Source organism: Canis lupus, chromosome 4 (genome assembly GCF_011100685.1).
Source record: "Canis lupus familiaris isolate Mischka breed German Shepherd chromosome 4, alternate assembly UU_Cfam_GSD_1.0, whole genome shotgun sequence".
In the NCBI taxonomy this organism is placed as follows: Eukaryota; Metazoa; Chordata; class Mammalia; order Carnivora; family Canidae; genus Canis; species Canis lupus.
In genome coordinates, this window is record NC_049225.1 from 67,407,740 (window position 1) to 67,431,742 (window position 24,003).

A 24,003-nucleotide genomic window follows, 5' to 3' on the forward strand; every position below is an offset into this window, starting at 1 on the left:
AAACTGCTAGGATAGAGATCCTATTCAATATGTTGAGGAAGAATTCAGTAACAAGTCTACTTGGAAAAATTAACATATAAAACATTAACCTTTAGATTCCTTATTGTAAAAGGGGAACAACATATATAATTGGGGTTTTGAAAACTTGTAGTAGGATTCTTTTTTTTTTTTTCCCCCTCCCATAACAGCTCCTGTAATGTGGATAATTATCTTAATCTGCAGTTCTCCAAAGACTGCTCATTGTAATCTTGGGAATGAGGCGGGGAAGGGGTGTAGGGAAGAGGCAGTACATTAGGCCAGGGGCCAAGTACATAATAACTGAATATGCTTTAAGCTTCTAGTGGTTGCTTTGTGAATAACCTTCCAGCTTTGTCCACTAGCTCATTGTCACCAACCACTGCTATACTTGCCAGCTACCAACAGGATCATTATATGTTCCACTTACTAGTACTGCTTAAATAACCACCCAGATTTAGTGTCTTCAAACAATAAGCATTTTATTCTCCTGGGTTCTGTGGTTTAGGGATTTGAGCCAGGCACAGGTTTTTTCCATTCTGCAGTATTGGCCTCAGCTGGGAAAACTAAGAACTGGAGGTAGTTCAAATGGCTGCTAGCTGTAATCATCTGGAGTCTTCACTCAATGGCTTCTGACTGGGCCCAGATGACTTGAAGCTATCACTTGGCCAGACCCACATACACATGGCCTGTCTGTGTGGCCTGGACTTTGAGAAGGGAGCATTGTAGAAGACTCAGGAAGAAGCTGCATACAGCATTAACTTCTGTTACAGTCTTGGCTCTAAGTGAGTCATTAAAGCCATATCAAATAGGAAGCCATCAAGAAATGTGTGGTTAGGTTTTAAAACTGAAAGGAAGAGCTGACCCTGTGCTACAACAATTGGCCGTATAGTCAACAGAAACATGGGTCCTAAGTCTCCTGTAAGGATTAATAGTACAAGTCTCCAGTGAGCAAGAACTAAAGGTGCTAGTGCAGGTCATGGGCTTGTGTTCTGGTAACAAAGTACAAATACTGGTTTGTATAAAATCTGGCACATGTCATCAACTCTGACCTGTCTTTACGTTATCAGTGTCCTTCTAGCCAAAGACTACCATGTGTACCTAAACAGGCTGGACTTAGTACTTTTGCACTAAAGTAGAATACACATATGGGGAACTGTGGACTGTGTCAGTAAGATGGTATTAGAACCTATTATAGGATTTGGGTTTTGGATAATTAGAGGGTCTAAGAAAATGGAGGCTCACTCTAAATTGGAATGACAATCCTATGATTAGGTATTTTATTAAATCTTATCTATAGAACAGATGGATCTGGAGGAAATTCTCATTTAAGAAATTTGTCAATGTTTAGCAAGAGAAGACTTACTATGAAAGTAAAAACTGTTCAGGACTGAAAATCAGCTCTCAATGGAAAAAAAAAAAAAGTACCCTTGCTGTTAATCTGTTTGGGAGGACACACACAGGTAAAGCTAATTGCAAAGTTAACAGGTCCCATTTTTCCCAAAGTCATGCAATTTATAAACTGCCATCATGACCCCTTTGTATGTCCACAGCTTCGTTGTCTTCAGACCTGCTTTACTAACACATCCATCTATTGCTGGAGGTACCCAATTCCTAAACTGCCCTCACCTCCTAACAGCACCTAGTCCCCAGTTCCTAGTTCATTCCTGCTTCAGAAGCACATCCAACTCAGAACAGGTATCTGTATCCCTTTCCTTAGAATCTCTTCAGAATCCTTCAGAAATCCAAATTTTACCAAGGTTGATGCCCGCCTCCCCCTTGTGTAGCATGCAGCATGCTACTAATGTTTCCTCTGGAGTTTGCTCCATTGCTTACAAGTCAATAAATTTGATTTTGCCAGACTGCAAGCTTTAGCCTGGTGGTGTGTGGCTGACTAGACTTTAGTAGGTATAAATAATTTTGGGTCGTGTATACTGGTCATGTATTGTGTCCGCCTGGCAAAACACCAATCCTGGATGGACCCAACACTGGTGCTTCATCCAGGCGGCTGGAGGTCGTGTTTCTGGTGAGTTTGTACCAGTGTAAATTCATAATTGCCACCTAAGCTATCAGCACTGCCAATAACCTTCCTGTTTATTTCCTTGTTTCAGACTCTCCACTCTATTTGTTCGTCATCCCCTAATGACTTGTTTCACAGAAGAAATCAGGCAAATGTGCGCAAATGCATCTGCATTCATTTCATCCACCCCTCTTGTACAGGAAGTATCCCTCCTGTTAAAAGCCAATCATTCCATATGTGCTTGAATCCCATGCCGTCTCTCTTTCTCATGAGCTCTGTTGGTAACTTGGTCTGTATTTTTTTTTTTTTTTTAATCTTTCCATTGGCCCTTTGCACGAGCTGTTGAACATGTCATTCCTCTCATCAGGAGAAATCTTCTCCCATTTCTCTCCAACTACAGTTCTAGCTATGCTTCCTAGCCAGATTTTTCAAATATCCCATTTTTGTTTTCCATTTCCTTCCTATTTGCTCTTCAGACCTATAGCTTCTGCTGCCACTATATACAACAGCCCTTGTTGTAGAGCCACCAATGACATTTATGCCACTAAATCCAATAGACTTGATTCTTTAGCTTGTCAGTATCTGATACTATCAAGGGATACCAAAATTGAAAATTTCTAGGCATCTGGAATAGAATAGTCTTTCTAGCTTTACCCTATTCCTTATAGTTTGTAGGATTCTCTTAGCTAATCTGTAAGTATTGGTGTTCCTCCAAGCTCAGTCAATATTTTCTTTTCATGTCACTATATCCTTGGGCTATTTAATCCTCTCCTAAAGCTTCAGTTAGCACCTGTGGACACTGACCTCCAGATTTGTTTCTAATCTGTTTCCCTTTGCTAACTTGTTTCTGTTAGGATGACTCATAAAATTGAAGTCATGCTGTTACTCAAATTTTCTTGGGTCTGTGTTATAGCATTGCCACCTGTCCACTTGCTCCAACCAGAACTCATGGAACTATTTTCAACTCCTGTTCAGTCATCTCCAAGACTTGATCTAAATATTTCTTGGAGCTGTGCCATCCATCCTCATTGTCTAATCTTGAGTCTGAAATCCCATCTCGTTGCTTTTTCAAGACTTCTGGGCTCCCCACATCTGTTCTTGCATCCTACAATCCATTCTTCACTCATCCGTTTGAGGGATCTTTGTAAAGTACAAATAGCATCACAAAACCCCTTTGTAGTAGTTTACAGATAGGTTCTTAGTCATTAGGAAAAAGGTGAGAACAGGATAGGATCTAAGTTAGCACTGTGTAATACAAATTGATGTTACTGATCAACAAAAATGGCATCTGAGGGTGCCTTTATTACATTTTACATAAGATGAGGTCAGTTTATTAGACTTTCAAAAATGGAGATGAATTTAATGAGTTAGGTTTCTTCCCATTCCTTGATGCTGCCACCGTTGCTTAAAAAGCCCCTGATTATCGGGACGCCTGGGTGGCTCAGTGGTTGAGTGTCTGCCTTTGGCTCAGGGTGTGATCCCGGGGTCCTGGGATCGAGCTTCCTGCTTAGAGGCTGCTTCTCCCTCTGCCTTTCTCTGTGTGTCTCTCATGAATAAATAATATCTTAAAGCCCCGATTATCAACAATAGCCAAACTATGGAGAGAGCCCAAATGTCCATTGACTGATGAATGGATAAAGAAATGTGTGTATATACAATGGAATGTTACTCAACCATCAAAAAGAATGAAATAAAAAAAATTAAATCTTGCTATTTGCAATGATGTGGATGGAGCTAGAGTGTATTATGCTAAGTAAAATTAGAGAAAGAAATTACCATATATCACTTGTGGAATTTAAAACAGAAAACATGAACATCGGGGAAGTGGGAATAGGAAAAAAGGGGAGGAGGAGAGCGGGAAACAAGCCCTAAGAGACTCTTAAGGATAGAGAACAAACTGAGGGGTAATGGAGGGTGGTGGGCAGGGAATGGGCTAGATGGGTGACAGGTATTCAGGAGGGCACTTGTGATGAGCGCTGGGTCTTGTATATAAGTGATGAATCACTGAATTCTACTCCAGAACCAGTATTGCACTGTATGTTAACAAAAAAAAAAAAATTTTAAGCCCTTGTAATAGTTTACCATTGCTTTTATTTTAAGATTTTATTTATTTATTCATGAGAGACATAGAGAGGCAGAGACACAGGCAGAGGGAGAAGCAGGCCCCATGCAGGGAGCCCGACGTGGGACTGGATCCCGGTTCCCCAGGATCAGGCCCTGGGCTGAAGGCGGCGCTAAACCGCTGAGCCACCCGGGCTGCCCCAAACTGGCCTTTTTAAGGAGCTTTGGGGCTCAAGGCCTTAACACGGGCTATTACCTCTGCTTGAAACACTTTTCTCACATTGTACCTGGCTAATACTTCTTTACCCTTTGGATTTCGGCGGAGATACTTCCTCAGCTTCGGGTGTGTCGGCTCCATGCTCTCACAGGCCTCTGTATTTCAGTTTAGGAGCACTCAATCACTACTGTGTGGGACGCCTGGGTGGCGCGGGGGATGAACCTCTGCCTTCCGCTCAGGGCGTGATGCCAGGTCCTGGGATCGAGTCCCACGTCGGGCTCCCTGCAGGGAGCCTGCTTCTCCTGTCTGCCTCTCTGTGTGTGTCTCTCATGAATAAATAAATTAAAAATATAAAAATAAAACACTACTGTAATCAAATTATTGTCCACTTCCCTTCCGGTTAAGCTCCAGCCCCCATCCCCGACCCTGGGTCTCACTCCCGCTTTATCCCCAGGGTGCCCAGCACACAGTAAGTTCCCCATAAATACTTAATGACAATAAATCTAGCAGACACGCTAGTTGCTATTTTAGGAAAAAAAGGAGGGGGGCAGATACATAGTTGATACCAAATTAGGAAGACTGCTTTATCTTTGGCCAAGTTTTTGTTTGGTTGGGGTTTTTCTACAGCTCTATTAGGGTATAATTGTCTAGATTATTTAAATAAGCATCACTCTCCTACAATCCACTCATGCGGTTAGCTCTCGGCTGAGCCGCCGGATGCCGGTGCTGCCGGGACGAATCACAACCAGGTCGGACAGGTCCCAACTCGAGCATCGGAAGTAAAATTTGCCAAATAGGAAGGAACCACATTCAGGACTGGGACCGCCCTCCGCCCGTACTTCCGGCCCCGCCCCTCGCTGGGAGCGCGACGGAGATTGGCTCCCGGAGCGGAGGCCGCGGACTGGGCGGGACTTCCGGTCTTTCTCCGGGGAGGGAAGACGCTTCCCCGGGGCGCGGGAAGGTTTGAACCGCCGTCGGTTTCCTGCGCTTTCTCTGCGGGCTCGTAGCCGGCGCCGCCGCTCTCTCCCGCTGCCCTGACACGACCGACGTCTCGGCCAAGACGCTCTCTCTGTGGCCTTATTCCTCTGCGGTGGTGATTGTTTTCTCCCGTCAAGAAACATCACTTTTTGGTAATTTGTCAAATTCTAGAAACCTCCCTGGAGAAGCAGTCGTGGGCAGGCTTCAAGCGTTTTGGCAAATTAAAGGGGCCGTTGATTGGCCTCGTCTCCACGACTTTCCTCCCCGGACTGCCGTGTGAGCCCAGGACGTTGCTGGTTGTTTTGGTGAGGCTTTTTCTGTAACTAGATACTGCCCTTTTGAAAAATGAATTCCCACTGATGTCAAGTACAGACCTGTGGCTTTCGATCGTTAAACACCGACGTAATGGACGGGGTGGCGAAACAGACAGGAATAAAACGGATGAAGCTCAAGTGTGGGATAGAATCAGGTTATGTTTTTGTGTGTGTGTGACATGCCAGGGACTCTAGCTATTCCACTGTTTCTCGTGTCTGCCTGTTATTTAAATAAATGACAATTATATCTCAGTAACTTTTTTTTTTTTATTAAAAACTTGACCAAACATAGAAACCTTTTCCCAGTTGGCAATCAGAAAATACAAGTTTTCCAACCTGTTTTTCCTGAAATAGCAAGTAGACAGCTGAGATTTATATATGTATGTGTGTATGCAATATAAATTTATTTATTGCCATACTTATTGCTTGTGAAATGAACAAAACACATAAACAAGTGATGTAAAGTGGAAGGTTGCCAATAGCAGCAATACTATTTGTTTGAAGATTTTATTTGATTTCAGAGAGAGAGAGAGAGAGAGGGAAGCTGCGTTCTCCCTGCTGAGCAGGGAACCTGATCCCTGGATGCTGGGATCAGGACCTGAGAGAAAGGCAAACAACTGAGCCACCCAGGCGCCCCCTCCTGTAACAGCAATGGAAATGGAGAGGGAAGAAACTGGAAGGTCCCAGATAGTTGCAGAAATGGAGGGGATAGTTGATGGACTGAAATGGAAAAGGAGCCAGGTTCCTAAGAGAAACCTATGAAATCAACAAGACACCTTACAGGAGTGTGGAGGAAAACAGAGTGAAAAGTCAAGTATTACTAACTGAAATGCCATTAACTCAAATTGCAAATTGAGGAGAAGCAGGAATTTTGAAATCCACTTACTTATTCTTTCATCATTAAATATTTATTGCACTCTTATTATTTGCTAAGTATTGTTTTTGAATGCCAGGGATACTACTGTAAATAAGACAGATGAGGTCTCTGGTGCGATTGAGTGTATGTCTTACTGGAAAAAGACAAGCAAGGAAATAAATAGAATTAGTTTTGATAGTGATGGATGCCGTGAGTAAAAAAGATGAAATGGATGAAAAGTGATTGGTAAGTGGCGGGGAAGAACTTTAATTGAGATGATCAAGTCGGGCCTTTGAGGAAATGATATTTAAGCTTAAAACACTCAGCCTTGTGATAAACAAGAGAAAGAACATGCTAGGCAGAAAGAACAGCACAAAGGTTCTGAGATAGGAAACAGCTTGTTTTAAAGACATTAAAAAGGCAAGTGTAGCTAAAGTGTCCTGAACAAGGAAAAGAGTGATGGCATTTGGATAGGAAGATGAGACCAGATTGTGTGGCTGTTATAGGTCATGGTTAGGAATTTTATTTAAGCGCAAAATGATAGATTGTGAATCAGGATGCAATAGATCTCTTTTTTTCTTAAATATTTTATTTATTTATTCATCAGAGACACAGGCAGAGGGAGAAGCAGGCTCTCTGCAGGGAGTCCAATGTAGGACTCGATGCCAGGACCCCAGGATCATGACCTGAGCCGAAGGCAGATGCTCAACCACTGAGCCACCCAGGTGCTCCTATCTCATTTTATTTTAAAAGATCCCTCTGGCTACTGTTGTGTAGACTGGACTTGAGGGAAACAAGAGTGAAAGTGAAATTAGGAGATGTTACAGAAGTCTGCTTTGGTGAGAGTGATGATGTTCCATTTTAGTCATGTTGATTGAGTTTGATTTATCTGTGGGACAAGGACATAAAGAGAGGTCTAGCAGGCTTCTTAAAGTTCTGGGGAGAAGTCAGGTGGATTTGGAAGCTTTCTAGAGAGGGGAAATAATAAAATTGTGTGAATCTCCTTAGGAGAAACCATATGGTTTAATGTTTACTTATATTCTGATATATTGTATAGGCCAGTCATATGTAGTTGATTACATACATTGAAAGGGGGTAAGGGGACACCTGGCTGGCTCAGCGGTTGAGCGTCTGCCTTCAGCTCAGGGCATGATCCTGGAGTCTCGGGATCGAGTCTGACATCGAGCTCCCTGTGAGGAGCCTGCTTCTCCCTCTACCTGTGTCTCTGCCCCTCTCTCTCTGTCTCTCATGAATCAACCAATCAATCAATCAATCTTTAAGTTCAGGTCTTAAATCTTTGATTTAAGAGAATGGTGAAAAAGAATGATCACGCTAAACACAGAGGTGGGAGCACCTAGCTGGCTCAGTCAGTAAAGCATGTGATTCCTGATCTCAGGATCATGAGTTCAAGCCCCACATTGGGTGTGGAGTCTTAATAAAAGGCAGAGGAAAAGAGAGTTTAGTGCAGAGGAAGGTATACAACACTATCACAGAGTGAGTAGTTTAGTAGGATGAAGACTGAAGCTACTGGGTGTAGGAAGACATTGGTGACTGTGGTGAAACAATTTCAGTAGAAATGTAGAGGAAAGGGACACGTGGGTGGCTCAGTGGTTTAGCATCTGCCTTTGGCTCTGGGCGTGATCCTGGAGTCCTGGGATTGAATCTCCCATCGGGCTCTGCGAGGAGCCTGCTTCTCCCTCTGCCTATGTCTCTGCTTCTCTCTGTGTCTGTCTCCCATTAATAAATAAATAAAATCTTAAAAAAAAAAAAAAAAAGAAATGTAGAGGAAAGCCTGGATTGCAATGGGTTGAAGACAGATGGGAGAGAAAGTAGACAATGAGTGGAAACTATATCTGAGAAAGTTTTTGGTAGGCAAGAAGGGTAAACTGGAGAAGTTACTTTTTTTCTGTCAGGTGAAAGTTATCACCTGAGTAGTAGGAGATAATGTCCTAGAAGGGGATGGGTTGGTGTTTAGAAAGGAAAGTCTTAGAAAGGATGACGTCCTAGGAGCACCTGAGTGGCTCAATTGGTTGAGCATTCAACTCTTGGTTTCAGCTAATGTTGTGATCTCAGGTTGTGAGATGGAGCCCGACATTGGGCTCCACACTCAGTGGGGAGTCTGCTTGAAGATTTTCTCTGCCCCTCCACTCACCCTCTTTCTTTCTCTCTAATAATCTTTTTTTTTTTTTTAAAGGATGATGTTCTAGTTGGAGATGGATAAGTGTCAGAGGATGGTGTCGGTGTTAGAAAAGAATCATAAGGGGATCCCTGGGTGGCTCAGAGGTTTAGCACCTGCCTTTGGCCCAGGGCGCGATTCTGGGGTCCCGGGATCGAGTCCCACGTCGGGCTCCCGGCATGGAGCCTGCCTCTCCCTCTGCTTGTGTCTCTTCCTCTCTCTATATATCTATCTATCATGAATAAATAAAATCTTAAAAAAAAAAGAAAGAAAGGAATCATAAGATTTATTGAGTGCTTACAAAGCAACATTGCAATACTGGTACTGGCATGTGTGTTGTCTGGTTCAATCTTTGCAACAATTCTGTTACTATGCCCCATTTTACAAATAAAGAAACAAACAACCTGAGGCATTTAGCTAATAAGTAGTGGGAGTATGAATGGAACTCAACCCTCTGATTCCCCTTCAGTCATCCCTAAATGGAAAGCATAGGTGATAACAGTTTAGAGGTGTGGAAGAAGAAACTGAAATCATTGAAATACGAATGAATCTAAGACACTAGACTAGAAGATTAATTAACTTGCTCAGTCATGATATAGAACTACTTCCTTAATGTCAGACTAGGGACAAAAATCCAGGTATTGGGATTTCATTTTCAGTGTTCTTTTTTCTCAGTCCTAATAGTTACTTTTGGCCTGCCTTTTGCATGTATTACAAACAATTCTGTATTCTTATCACAAAAGACGGAATTTGCTTGTTGTATGAAATGATTTAACTGAGTATATAATTTACAAAAATTAAACTTCAGGAGAATTACAGCTATTAAATTATAAAGGCAGTTAAAATTTGGTGGGCTTTCTTCTTCCTCTAGGTTATCTTCCCACATTGGAGTAAAGCCCTGGGGGTTAATCAAAGTATTCTGTTAAGGTTGTTAATTTCAGATCATTTAAAAGTATGTAGTAAAATAATCACTTAAATTTTTTTTTTTTTTAATTTTAGAGAGAACATGGGAGGAGCAGAGGAGGAGGAAAAGGGAGGGGGGTAGAGTCTCAAGTAGGCTCTTAGCTGAGCGAGGAGCCCAATGTGGGGCTTGATTTTGACCCTGAGATCACAACCTGAGCCAAAACCAAGAGTCAGATGCTTAACCAACTGAGCCACCCAGGTACCCCAATAATCACTTTTCCTCAAACAAAAATAAGTGCAAGGGGAATATGTCTTGCTTATGTTCTTAGAAAATGCATTCATTTTTTATGATAGAACTTTTGTACACAAGAACTATTTGTGCTATGCTATTTCCTATTCCCTTCGGTCTTTACCTTGTGAAGGACGTCTTATCCGTAGACCCAGTCATGGCAGCTGAAGTACGAATGGTACTTTATGAAGATGATTCAGTGCAAGTGCAATATGTTGATGGTTCCAGACTGCAGCTTTCTCCATGTGGCTCTGAATTTTTATTTGAAAAGGCACCTCCTGTTTCAGCACATCCTTTGGAACAACCAGAAAGAATTCGTCAAAGGACACACTTTGTTATTAGCACTTACCGAGTAAGTAAAGGTGACACAAAAACAATTCTTTCTGATACCAGAATATTGTTGAGGTAGTCTGATTATGGAGAGTAATTAATATTCCAGATTACTGTCAATTTAAATTGATTTCTCACATTATTTTACATATTTTGAGGTTATGTTTTGTATCTCTTTTTGTAGGAGCAACTACAGCGAGCCCTAGATTTTCGAAATTCTTTTGCTGTTTGCCCTTTTTTATCTGAAAGCATCATACCTTCTGAAAGGAAAAAGGTAATTTTTTAAAAGCTTTTTTTATAAGTAATATTTTGAGGACAAGTAATTAGAAACAGAGTTTCATATGTAATCTTTTTCTTCATGACACTTGGGAATACACATGTTGCTGTAGAATGCATAGGCTTATATTTTTTTCACCAGACTAGGGTGTTCTGGTCCAGTATATATTGATTGAGACTCAGGAGGTACATAGTTCATCTTTCTACCATTTTCTTTGTAGCCAAAGCACCTACTCAGAATTTTTCAGATTGGTGACTTGATTCTCAGGGGTATCAGAATCAAGAAATTATGTGGCCATTTTCAGTAATTGATGTGCAGTTCATGTGCAGTAGAGATGCGTAATTCCTTACAGGTATATACTTTTTTATTTTTTTGCTTATGTTCTATTTTGAACTTTTATGAATAATAATAATGATAGCTATCATTTATTGAGGATTTATTATGTGCCAATAACTAGGAATGATATTAAAAATATTTAATAACACCAGTCAGAATGTCTGTCCAGCCAGTCAGAACAGGTATATTGGTTAGATATCAGGCCCTTTTTACAGATAAGGGAACTAAATCTCAGAGAGTTTACTTAACTTTCTTCATGGATGTTTTCTAAATGGTAGTCAGGATTTGAACCCAGTCTAGCTGACTCTGAAGACTATGTCTTTTAACCACTTTCCGCTACCATCATGATGGGAAAGAAGCCAAGAAAAATTGTAAGCTGTAACTTAGTCTATAGGGATAGTTTATCACTATCTTTCGAGAAACTTTATTCATTGAAACTGCATAGTTTGCTGCTGATGCTGTCGAATGATTATTAGATAATCCAACTGTGGAATGGAGAACTTTCTTAACTGACCATCCTTACAAGCCAGATTTGCCATCAGTGAACACTCTACTAACATCTGTATACATAAATGGCACTTTAAGTTTAAGAGGCTTTCTTGACACTAGTTTTTGTAAATTTAAGATTTTATATAAATATAAGTAGAAATGTTTACCTATTGGCAAGATCAATGGATTAAAAGACTGTTAAAAAAAAAAAAAAGACTGTTACATGATACCTACTGTTTTTATCTTCCATGAAGAGATGCAACAAGCACTGGCACCTGTTACAAGTCTATTTGCAATTGGTCAAGATCAGTTTACCTTTGAGTAATTCAGTTTGGTTTGTTTTTTAGGTTTATTTATTTATGAGTGAGCATGCTGCACAAGCGAGGGAGGGGCAGAGGGAGAGAGTCTCAAGCAGACTCCCCACTAAGCGCAGAGCCCAACACAGGGCTCACCACCCTGAGATCATGACCTGAGCAGACACCAAGAGTCTGTTGCTCAACTGACTGAGCCACCCAGGCACCCCTAGTAATTCAGTTTTTTAAAATATTGCCCTTTAAGCTACCTGGAATTTATTTAGTGTATTAGGTATGCCAAGTGCTACCTAGGATAGGTACTTTATACATGTTGTCTTATGTTAGTCTATTTGATAGCCCTTTGAGATAGCGTTTCCCACATGCTATTCAGTAATTCCAGTACCATTTCTTGTCATTCTCCCATTCCCTCCTTGTTTTGAAAAACTTATGTTATCACATGTAATGTCTTAAGATATGGTTGATTCTGTTTCCTTATTATCTGAAATGCTCTGTCAATGATTTTTATGCTAGTTCCATACAATTGAGGTTATGATTGCTTTTAATAGAATACATTGTGGTTGTTTGTAGTGTTGTTTGTACACTGTAGTGCTGGCTTTCCCTCATTTTTTCTTTTTCAAGGTAATCTTTTGGGCAGGGCTAAAAAATCTATCTCTGATTCATTGTACTTTTTTTTTGTGGGCAATAAAGCAAAGTTTATTGGTCATTATACATTTGTTTTTTGTGTTTTTTTGGGGGGGGTTTAAAAAGACTATTTATTTACTCATGAGAGAACAGAGAGAGAGAAAGAGGCAGAAACACAGTCAGAGAGAGAAGCAAGTCCCATGCATGGAGCTCGATGTGGGACCCATCCTGGGACTCCAGGATCACACTCTGGGCTGAAGGCAGGGGCTAAATTGCTGAGCCACTCAGACGTCCCGGTCATTGTACATTTGAAACAAAAATATATCTAACACTAAATATAGTCAGGATCATTTTTTTTCTTCTTTCTCATTCTTTATTTTTTTAAGATTTTATTTATTTATTCATGAGAGTCACACAGAGAGAGAGAAGCAGAGACATAGGCAGAGGGAAAAGCAGGCTTCATGCAGGGAGCCCAATGTGGGACTCAATCCCAGGACTCCAGGATCACATCCTGAGCTGAAGGCAGATGCTCAGCTGCTGAGCTTTATCTGTATGTGCGCGCGTGTATGTGTGTGTGTGTGTGTGTATTTTATATCTCTCTCTCTCTAAGTGAGATAATCTTAACAGTATCAAATCTTCTGTGGAAAAATATATATAGGCCAACACCTTGCTCTCTATTTTTCATTCTCTTTAGGTAGTAAAACACAAAACTTAAGGAGTTTTCTTACACAATTTGTAAGCATCAAATGTACAGAAACATTGGACTACTAACAAAATACTCCCCATCTCTTTCTCCCTTCAACTCAGCGTATTTTCATTGACTTCTCAGAAGTGAGATGGCCCAGTGGCGACACTGATGATGGCATAATATGTATGCAGAGTGGCACCGTGAAGATATCATCATTAGATGGGCACGCATACCTTTGCCTGCCCAAATTGCAGCATGAATTTATAGTACATTTTTTGTGTAAAGTAAGCCAGAAGCCAGACTCGTCTGTAGTATTGTCAGAAAAGAAGAATCAAGCCAGAAAGGATAAACTAGTTGAAAAAGCAGGCAAAATTTGTACATATGGAAGTTTATCGAGACAGAGACTGAAGAATAAAGAAAATGAGCTCTATTGTCAGATCACGAAATCCAAGGAACCTTTACAGAAGAAGAGCTGTGTAAATGGAGCCGAAGGGAAGGAGGATGCACCTCTTCCTAGTACAAAACACACATGTGTATACACGTGGGTGAAGCAGTGCTGGCCTGTGGCCTCCTGTCCAGAGGAGTGGAGATATCCTTTGTCTCTAGCACTTCGTTTTCATAATAAAATCAGCAGCATGTCTGGAATTGATGCAGATATCACCCAGAGTAGAACTTTAACTTCTGATATTTCAGAGGAAAGAGGAAAAGAGGTTTCTGTTCTTCCCAGGGCCCTGTTACTCAGCTGTCCTGTCCCCCACCTACACAGGTAATGGAAGAATGGCTTTTTTTCTCTTTTCTTTTTTTTTTTTTTTTGTCATAAAGCTCTTCTTTCTCAGTCATCTGCTACCATTCAGGTTTTTTTTTTTTTTTTTTTAAGATTTTATTTATTTATTCATGAGAGACAGACAAAGAGATGGGGCAGAGACACAGGCAGAGGGAGAAAGCAGGCTCCATGCAGGGAGCCTGACGTGGGACTCGATCCCGGGGTTCCAGGATCAGACCCTGGACTGAAGGCGGCACTAAACCGCTGAGCCACCTGGGCTGCCCATCTGCTATCATTCATCAGTGATCCAAAACTCTGCTAATAACCGATAGTAAATAATTTCCCTAGCCAATGTGTCGCTTATGTTTCTTACTCTGTGCCCAAGTGTTGAGTGTTGATGGGAGGGTGACTGGACACTACATACTTTGTAAAACACAGAGGCTCTAGGGATGACAGAGACACAGTCCCTGCTCTCTAGGCGCTTAGACTCCACAAAGGGCACTGTCACTGAATAGATTATTGAAGTTGGTAAGTAATGGCACAGGGCGCCGGTGGTGAGCACAGAGGAGCATCAGCTGCCGCTCTGTGGAGTCCGTTACATTGGTTGCTGGAGCATGGATCTGACTAGTTTATGATCATGGGTTCTTTTCTTTCATACCTAGCCTGAGGCCACTACTGTCTTTGGTTTGCTGACTCTAAATCTAATCACTGAATTTTTTTTTCTTTTTTTTGGAAACTAAATGTTACAATTTATTCTGTCTACATGATTACAGACATTGCAGGGCAGGGTGGGTACACAAGGCAAATAAAACAAACTCTTGTCCCATTTAACCAGATGCGGCATTTTGGCAGTTTTATGATAATATAGGTAGACCTAATTAATTGACTTGGGCTGAAAGCTGGGAACAGCAAATCTCTGCAGTTTAGGATCTTCCATTTTTACTCCAAGGATCTTAATTCCTAAACTATACTATGAGCTCTGAAATGGTGTGTACTGCAACATTCTTCAAGCTTTCATACCTTAATCAGAAATCTGACACCTTTTCTTAAGGCTAGGAACTCTTAAGGCTGTCTTCCTCTTGGCTAACCCAGTCCACCAGCAATCTTAAAAGTTGTTATATAAAAATAAAACCGTCCCCCAAGCATTGATTGAAATCGTTGTGCTGGAATCCCTTTTCAGAGCCTTAGCTCCCTGAGAGAAGAGAAATCCTAAGCAGTTGCTTCCATGAATAATAATAACCCTAGTACAATGTACTTAATGTCCTTTGAAGCAAACTCAAGAGGTCAGGCAACCCTGGTCATCCTGACAAGTTTATCAGTATTTACACACAAGGGATATTTAAAGCTGATCCTAGACCAAGTATTGCACCCATAATCCCAAGAAATCATTCAGTTTTAGCAGGTGAGATTCCTGCAAGATGCCATAGCACAAGTGAGAAATCATCTCAGAGCAAAGAGTGATGGTTCATCATCTTTTACAAGTGAGAGGAAATCAAGGAGAAAAGAAAACTCCCTCCTAAACTCATCAATTGATGGCTATTTTCATGGCCTTAATTGATGAAATCCAGTGTCCTCAATTTCCTGATTGGAGGAGTCTATTTTCAAGGTGACTGTCAAGTTCAAGAAGAGTTCAGGCTTTTCTTTGCCATGGCCCATGAATTCCAGTCCTTCAATGGGAATCTCCTTCTCCTTTATTGCTTTCTGAACACACTGCTGATAGTGCTTGAAGAGGTCGGTGCACGGGTCTCCGGAGCCATCCCCCTTAAGACACTTCTCGGCAAACCAGCGATTGAAGCTCTGGTCGTACTCGCGCTTCATGTCAGTGCAGGCCTCCCCTACACTATTCCTAATCACTGAAAATTTTTGAAAAAAGTGGTAAACATGGAGAGGTTTCTGGAGGCCAGCTAGAAGCCTTTTCCCTCTACTAAGAGGTGAATGATTCCATTCACCTTAATGGTTCCATGAACTTCTATAAGTAGTACGATAGTAATGGTAAGAGCTGCCACAGAGTGTTTATGTGCCAGGCACCTCAGTACTTCACCTACTAGATTATCATAGAAATTCCATGAGGTAAGTAACTGTTATTGCCCCACTTGGTAGAAGAAGGTTAAATAACCTGAGCAGAGTCACATAACGAGTACTTGTAGAATTGGGCTTTGATCCCAGGTAGTCTCTGAGTATATATTTATTATTTAAAGCAAAACCAGAGAGTGATTTTCAGGCTTGTCATGATTATCTAGTTAAAATCGGAAGTTCCAGTAATAGTAAGTACACATTGAAAGAGATTTAAGCTTCTAAATGAACAGTTTTCAATAATTTACCACTAACTGTAGATTAAAATCCCTTATCTTTAAACATGGCTAAGCAGGCCTTCCATTTTCTGATCTCTTCTTACATTGGTAGTCCTCAGCACTCTTGCCCTTGCTTTTTATACTTTTGCTCAACTGGACTTTTTACAGTCTCTAGAATGCCTGTCCAAGCTCTGTTTCACCACCGCACCTGCTCTTTCCTCTGCCAGGAGCACTGCTGTATCTCAGCTCACTAACGTGTGCCCATTTCCAGGTTTCGGAGTAAGCTTTTCCTACTTGGAGTGGTTATCCTCAAGTCCCCAGACAGGATTAGGTTCTTCTACAATCCCACAGCATCCAATAACTCTCCTCTCTTTGTGTTCAGTGTCTTCTATTTCACATCCCTGCTTGATAGGAATTTTCACTGACAGCAGTGACCTTGTCTTCTTTTTTCGGTGTTATATCCCCAGTGTGTGTGGCATAAATATTGCAGTGAATATTTGTCATTTGAATCCTAAATTTTGAAGATTAGTAAAACTAAAATGAATGAATAAATAAATAAAGATTAGTAAAACTGTTAATTTGTATGATTGTGCTGAGATGGAATGGTGAGATTGTTAAACTGAGAAAATTCCATGGAAAAATAAGATTAGTGTTCAATTTCCTTACACATTTATATTAATTTTTACTTTTCATTTGCAATTTTTTAAAATTCCATGGAAAAATAACATTAATGTTCATTTCCTTCTTACACATTTATATTTTTACTTTTCTTTGATCTAACAAGTAAGAAATAAATATTTTTCCAGTAGCCAGTATTTTATGGACTTCTCAAGGTAATAATTATGTCAAACAACCAGAAATAATAGCTTGTATTTTGTCCTCCACAGATGGGATTTTTGCGATTCACTTTCACAGAGACCGTTTGATGAAGAATATTCCTATCCTGAATTAGTAAAAGTGGTCTGGTACAAAGGTGTAACTTATCGGTAAGGCACTTGTGTTGGAGTTGGAGCTCTTTAGTCATGTCAGAGGGGAGGGGACTAGCCTTGCAGACAGACTCCCACAAAAGGACACAGTTTGGCCAGGGCCCTTGTTCTTCTATATAGTTCTAAATTTTATAGGTTTCAAAACTTACTTTTATTAGTACAATAGGGGTCTTGTGATTAATTCACAATAACCATATTCACAAGATTTTTGTGACAACTCCAGAGCCAATAAGGATTAGTTTTGCTAGTGAATGAAATACTCATGTCAGTTATTTATAGGATACCCCTTCCAAGCATCAAGGGATCTAGTTGTCTGAATTAGTCACATCAAAATGTTGCCTGTTGAGCATGGACTTAGAGAAGATTAGAGGCTCATCTGTGTCTGCACTATTCCATTGAATTATCCCTACACCACCACAAAGTATACCTCTCTGGTGACTAGAATACTAATAGTGGCTAGATTCAGGGTTTCACTATTATAGATAATGCTGGGAGAGCACTGCAACATTTTGTTCTTTAGGCTCTCCTTACATGAAAGCACATGCCCTCCTGACAATATTATATATGACAATATTATGACAATATTATATATATATATTTTTATATATATATATATTTTAAAGATTTTATTTATATTCATGAGAGACGCAGAGACAGACGGAGAAGCAGACTCCTCGCAGGGAGCCCGATGTGGGACTCGATCCCCGGACCTGGATCATGCCCTGAGCCAAAGGCAGGCGCTAAACTGCTAAGCCACTCAAGCGTCTCTCTTCATATATTTTTCAAAAAAAAAAACTGACATGGCTGGAGTTTTTATACATTATATACCTAATACCTTGATTGTTCTTGGCTGCTTCAGGTATGATCAAGTCACCTTTTCTCCAGGATGGCTTCTTTTACACATGGCTAATCTCATTCATCAGCTATTGATTCTACTGGTTTCATTATTAAAGAATAAACTTATTTTCAGGTTCTGGAGTTTATTTAACTCCTTTGCAATGGGCATTTCTTTGGTTGGTGACTAGTATGTGCCAGCTACCATGATTGGCAGTGGGGATACCAGGATGACAAGATGCCTGACTTCCAGAAACTAGGCTTCGTTGTCAAAATAGCTACATTAGTCAATTCTATGTGTTCTTTTTTTATTTTTAATTTAGGTGATTGGGTAGAAATTATCCATTTTTGCTGGATGGGCAAAATCCCATACTACTTTGCTTTTGCTTTTTTTTTTTTTTTGATTGCTCTCATTTATGTTTTAGTCTCAATTAGAAAAAAATGTTTTTTAATGATTATTTTTCTTCCTTAGACTAACCCATAAAAATGTGAACTCAATAGAGATTTATCCTGGAGATGGATCTGTTTTCAAATCAGAGGGAGCTTATCTTGGGAAGTATTTTACATATTATTCCATTCAAGAAGGATCAGAAGAGGTAAGCTGACAATGATATCTCGGCTCAAGTAGATTTTTGTATACAGCTGTTTCTTTTTCTTTTTTAAAGATTTTATTTGAGAGGATGAGCAGGGGGGAGAGGCAGAGGGAGATGGAGAAGCAGACTCTGCACGAGCAGGGAACCCAACTCTGGGCTCGATCCCAGGACCCTCAGAATCTTGACCTGAGCTGAAGGCAGACAATTAACCAACTGGGTCACCCAGGCACCCCTGTATATAGCTGTTTCGAAATAATTCTCAATATATATAGGAAATTCAATTTTTACCTAATATTGCTTGCTTACTACTATGCAGTCTGGAGAATTAATATAACCCTTTGCCAGCGTCGTCCCAGTGATACTAACCACCTTATTCTTACTGCATCCTCCTCCACTCTTCTGCCAGTTATTTGCCTAAGTAATCTGTGATTTTAATCACAAATTAATAAGTTTTAAGATTTTATTTTTAAGTGAGCTCCACACCCAAGGTGGAGCTCAAACTTACAACCCTGAGATCTAGAGTCACACACTCTACTGACTGAGCCAGCCAGGCACCCCAATTTGTGTTTAAATCAGAAGTTAAATTTAAACTTCTTATGTCATAGAATTGATCAATAAGGAAACATTAAAACCAGCAGCATTACTTTGAATCAGTATACCTATTTGAATTAATATATGCACATTAAAAGCACATTTCTTTTTTTCCCCTACCACGTAACTGTTTGCATATTTAAAATACCTCTTAACTCCTAAATCTTTATATATAACTAGAAAGTTGAACAAGGTGCACCTGGCTGGTACAATCGGTTAGGCGTCTGACTCTTGGTTTTGGCTTGGGCTGTGATCTCAGGGTCATGCAATTGAACCCCATGTTGGGCTCCACCCTGAGCATGGAGTCTGCTTGGGAATACCTTTCCCCATGCCCCTCCCCACCCTCTGAAATAAATAAATATATTTTTTTAATAAAAGAAAAAATTGAACAAGATTGTTCTCTGTTTTGAAAACAGTGAAATATAACATGATATCATGATATATTTAACATTTCAGACCAAAATGTAATCATATGGCTATATTGTTAATGGTCTAAATTTGCTTGTTCCCAGTCTGACATTTGACATCCACCCTTAAGTAAGGATCACCATAGTGATCTGGCTTTGCTTTGCAGGCTGACACATTCCATATTACAGAGTGGAACTTTGAGTGATAAATTGTTTATCACTTGTTCTATCTATATTTCCCAGTGCCCTCTCTACGCCTTATTTATATTTTAAGTAAATCTCAAATATGTTTCCATTCATTACTGTTTTATTTTTATTTTTATTTTTTTTTTAAGATTTTATTTATTTATTCATGAGAGACACAGAAAGAGAAAGAGTGAGTCAGAGACACAGGCAGAGGGAGAAGCAGGCTCCATGCAGAGAGCCCGATGTGGGACTTGATCCCTGGACTCCAGGACCATGCCCTGGGCTGAAGGCACGCACCAAACCGCTGAGCCACCCAGGGATCCCCTCATTACTGTTTTAGTGCCTATATATATATATTCCCCACTGGGTCTATTTGTAGAAAAGTATTCATTTATTCAATACATATTAATTGAACACTCCTAGGCAGAGTATCAGATACTCTGTCAAACACTGGGTAAGGTTGAAGGGCGCCTGCCTTTAAGGGTTCACAGCCTAGTAGTCAGATAGGCAAAGGAGCAAATGAAATAAGTGTGACCTACATTGTGTGTGTGTGTGTGTGTGTGTGTGTGTGTGTGTAGTGTATGAGACAGTTAAGTAAACAAATAGAGCGAGTATGCATACTTCTGCTGCTGACTGCTATGTATTGGGAGTTTGAAAATGTACAAGATAAATATAAGACATCTTCCTGGAGCTTCAGTTTTACTCAAAAGTGTCAGGAAGAAGAATGATAATTTTTTTCATAAAGATTTATTTTATTTATCTGAGGGAGAGAGAAAGAAAGCACAAGTGGGAGGGAGGGGAAAGGGAGAGAAAGAATAGACTCCCCCCTGAGCAGGGAACCCAAAATGGAGCTCAATCCCAAGACCTTAAGATCATGACCTAAGCCAAAGGTAGATGCATAACCAACTGAGCCACTCGGGTGCCCCCGGAATTATAATTTTTATACCGAAGCAAACATATCATGGAGGGAAAACATGAGCTTTGGGAGTAAAACAAAATGTCCAGACCAATTGTGCCTTTGTGGTCGACTGCTTTGGTCTTCACTCAGACCTCTGTGAGCAACACTCCACCTCTGTCCACTTGAGTGAAGAGATTTAGAAAAAAGTGGCTGTCTTTTCAGGATAAAATTGTTCTTACTTTAGCCCATACTTTAAAAATAAATTCCAGATGGATGAAAGGACTAAGTGTAAGAAACCAAACTTTCTTTTTTTTTTTAATAATAAATTTATTTTTTATTGGTGTTCAAGAAACCAAACTTTCTTATTGTAAGTTTTCAAACATGTTAAATGTTAAATATTTAACTTCTCTTAAATTAGATAAAACCAAAAAGATAAGCAAAAGCCTGCAAGAAAATATTCTACACTATAAATTAGAATAGAAAGACAAAAAAAAAAATAAAACCCACCCAAAAACCTCTCATAGAAAAATGAGTAAAAAGTAACAGTGGTCAAGCCATAGATAATATAAATATATTTATGTATTTATAAATATATAACATTTATATTATATAAATATAAATAACTCCTAATATTTGGAAACATGTCTAACCTTACTGCTTGCATCAAGAAATTGATTAAAATAACATTTTTCATTCATTAAGTTATTGAAAGGTCGATAGTGTCTGCCATGGGCAAGGGTGTGGTGGAAAGGATGCCTTCACAGGCACAGGCTGGCTGGAGTATAAATTGATTCAGCGTTCATGAAGGACAATTTGATAATATCAAGTTAAATTGGCTAGAACTTCTGCTTCTAGGTATCTATCCTAGCAGAATGTTAGCACATATATACAAAGAAATATGTCCAAGGGTGTGGAATGTGGGACTGTTTGTAGTAGCAAAAAACTGGAGGCCATCTAAATGCTCATCAGTAGAGAAATGGTGAAATGAAATGTGTTGTCAGATTATAGGGACATTGTGCAGCAGTTTAAAGGAATGAGGAAGATATTGATACATAGATTAAAAGATCTTCAAACACCATGAAAAAGGAAAGTTGCAGAAGAACATGTACAGTGGTATCCTTTGTGTAAAGAACAAAAACAAACCCCAAACCCAGATATATTACTGTATATAATAAACATACAAATGCACAGGGGAATATCTGGGCAAATAAAAACCGAACTTAAGGGGCTCAATCAGCTTAAGTGTCTGACTCTTGATATTGGTTCAGGCAATGATCTCAGGGTTGTGAGATTGAGCCAGGGGTTGGGCACCACTCTCAGCGGGGAGTCTGCTTAAGATTCTCCCTCTCCTTCTGCCTCTCCCACTCATTCTCTCTCTCTCTCTAATAAATAAATAAATCTATAAGAAAAAAACAAAATAAAAAATTGAACTGAAGTGGTTACTTCTGGGGAGGAGTGTGGGATTTTATGGAGGAGGAAAAGTAGGGAAAGATTTTTTAATCTTGTTTTTTTTAACTCCCCCCCCCCCCAAAAAAAATGTAGTGATGTATTGCTACTTATATACTTAAAATTTTAAATAGGAAAGATTGACAAGGACTCAAGATGTGCGTGCTTCTGTAGAGATAAGAACTTGGTGCTTTGGAATCACATAAGGAGGGGCACCTGACCCAGTTTGGGGGGAAAGTCTTCTGAAGGATAACATGGCTGAGCTAGGATCTATAATTTTATTTTATTAGTAAGTAATCTCTACACCCAACATGGGGCTCAAATTCACAACCCAAAGGCCAAGAGTTAGATGCTCTGGCTGGCGACTGAGCCAGGCAGGTGTCCCTAGACCTATAATTTTAAAGAAGGAATTATACAAAAGAAGGATAGATGTTGGAGGAGTATAGAGTTGAGGGATCATTACTACTTGCTCAACTCTTTGCATGTCTGGCTTCTTGTTAAAAATGGTTTGGGCTGGGGCCGTGGTCTCCTCTCCTGGTTGTGAGATTGAGCCGGCCTGGGGCTCTTGCTTACTGCAGAGTCTGCCTCAGACTCTTTCTCCCTCTCCTTCCCCCGCTGCCCACCCCTGCCAGTCCCTACTGCGTGCTCGCATACTCTCTCTTTCTAAAATAAATAAATAAATCTTTAAAAAAAAAACAAAAGGTTGCATAAACCTGCCCATCATTAATTAGTAAGAGGCACACCTGTGATTTGAATCCGCGTTGTCTTAACTTCAAAGCCCATCTTCTCTGATTGACGGTAAAGTACATATGGGCTGTATTCTCTTGTGGTTCAAATTAGATCTGTGCTACTTCTTAGCCCTCAAGCTTCGGTTTCCTCATCCTAAAAAAAATAGGCATTTATAGTTCTTATCTCAAAGTTGTTTTGAGGAGAGCACCTAAGTGGCTCAGTGGTTGAGCATCTGCCTTGGCTCAGTTCATAATCCCAGGGTCCTGGGATGGAGTCCCACATCAAGCTCCCCGCAGGGAGCCTACTTCTCCTTCTGCCTGTGTCTCTGCCTCTCTCTCTGTGTCTCTCATGAATAAATAAATAAATCTTAAAAAAAAAAAAAAAAACATTAAGAAAAAAAGAATTGTTTTGAGGAGTAAATGAAATAAACCATGTAAATTACACAGCATTGCACCTAGCATATAGTATCTGTTCAATACATGTTAGCTGTTGATATTATATTTATTATGAACACAACTTTGAACCCTGCTAGCATTACCAGGGAAGAAATCAGGAAATCAAAAAATAAGGCTGAAGACAAAGTTTGGGGAAACACAAGTATTAAAGAGTCTGAGAAAGAGGGAATTCAGAAGGGATGACAATTTTTTTTTAATTCAAGAAGCTGAGCTTATAAATAATATTGTCTTCCACAAACTATAGCAGTAGTTCTTCCGTTAATAAATATAATAAAATTATATATTTGTTCAATTAAAATAGCTTTTTTTTGGTCTAAAGGGGAAAGGTGGCTTATATGATAAGTTTTCTGCTAATGTGTAGGAAAATTAATTTGGTTGCCATATTAAGTATAGCCAAAACTTAAAGTGGGCAGTAAGTTATAGGGTATTAGCATGCAAGTTTTATAACTATCCAGGAGGAAAGCTAGACTTAAAAAAAAAATTGGGAAAAAGAAAAAGCATAAAATACCTTTAAAAATATACCTTTTATGGGCTTTTAAGTTAAAATAACTGTTTGCCTTGTCACAATGTAAATATAAAATCAAAAATAGTTAAGTAATAATGGCCAAGATTTATTATTGAGATATTTTATTCTAAATTAATTTTCAGAGAGAAGAGAAAACTTATTCAGTAAATAACCTTCCTCCTGATAGACCAGGAAGTCTGTTCTCTGTGTATTCCCTAATTAAACAGGCAACCGGGTAAGTTCTTCACATTCAACTGACTCAAGTTTTGCGTGTCTGAGAATCCTGATACGTTTTCTGGTGGTTAGGGTAAGAGTAAGTACAGTGGAAATATCTGTTTTGGGTAAAATCTATCAATTTTTCTTGTCTCTTCATTTATAAAATAAGGTAATCACATCCTTATAAGAGTACTTATAAGTACTTATTAAGTACTGGCT

General features: G+C 39.7%; 1 protein-coding gene across 9 annotated transcripts in view; it reads left to right on the forward strand.

Moving 5' to 3' along the window:
* The first annotated feature begins 5,238 nt into the window (after positions 1-5,238).
* Positions 5,239-24,003, forward strand: part of C4H5orf34 (chromosome 4 C5orf34 homolog) — a 33,707-nt gene continuing 14,942 nt past the window's right edge. For 3 of the 9 annotated variants that reach the window (XR_005358500.1, XM_038535159.1, XM_038535165.1), the window contains exons 1-7: positions 5,239-5,596; positions 9,963-10,181; positions 10,344-10,433; positions 13,004-13,650; positions 16,826-16,924; positions 18,231-18,354; positions 23,712-23,803. Coding sequence is in view for 8 of the 9 variants with exons in the window: in XM_038535159.1 (XP_038391087.1) it covers positions 9,987-10,181; positions 10,344-10,433; positions 13,004-13,650; positions 16,826-16,924; positions 18,231-18,354; positions 23,712-23,803 (1,247 nt within the window). In the remaining variant the exon portion in view is untranslated. Of the gene's footprint in view, positions 5,597-7,126; positions 7,187-9,962; positions 10,182-10,343; positions 10,434-10,656; positions 10,789-13,003; positions 13,651-16,825; positions 16,925-18,230; positions 18,355-23,711; positions 23,804-24,003 lie in introns of those variants that run through there. The other 6 variants (XM_038535160.1, XM_038535161.1, XM_038535163.1 and 3 more) reach the window with 6 other exon arrangements.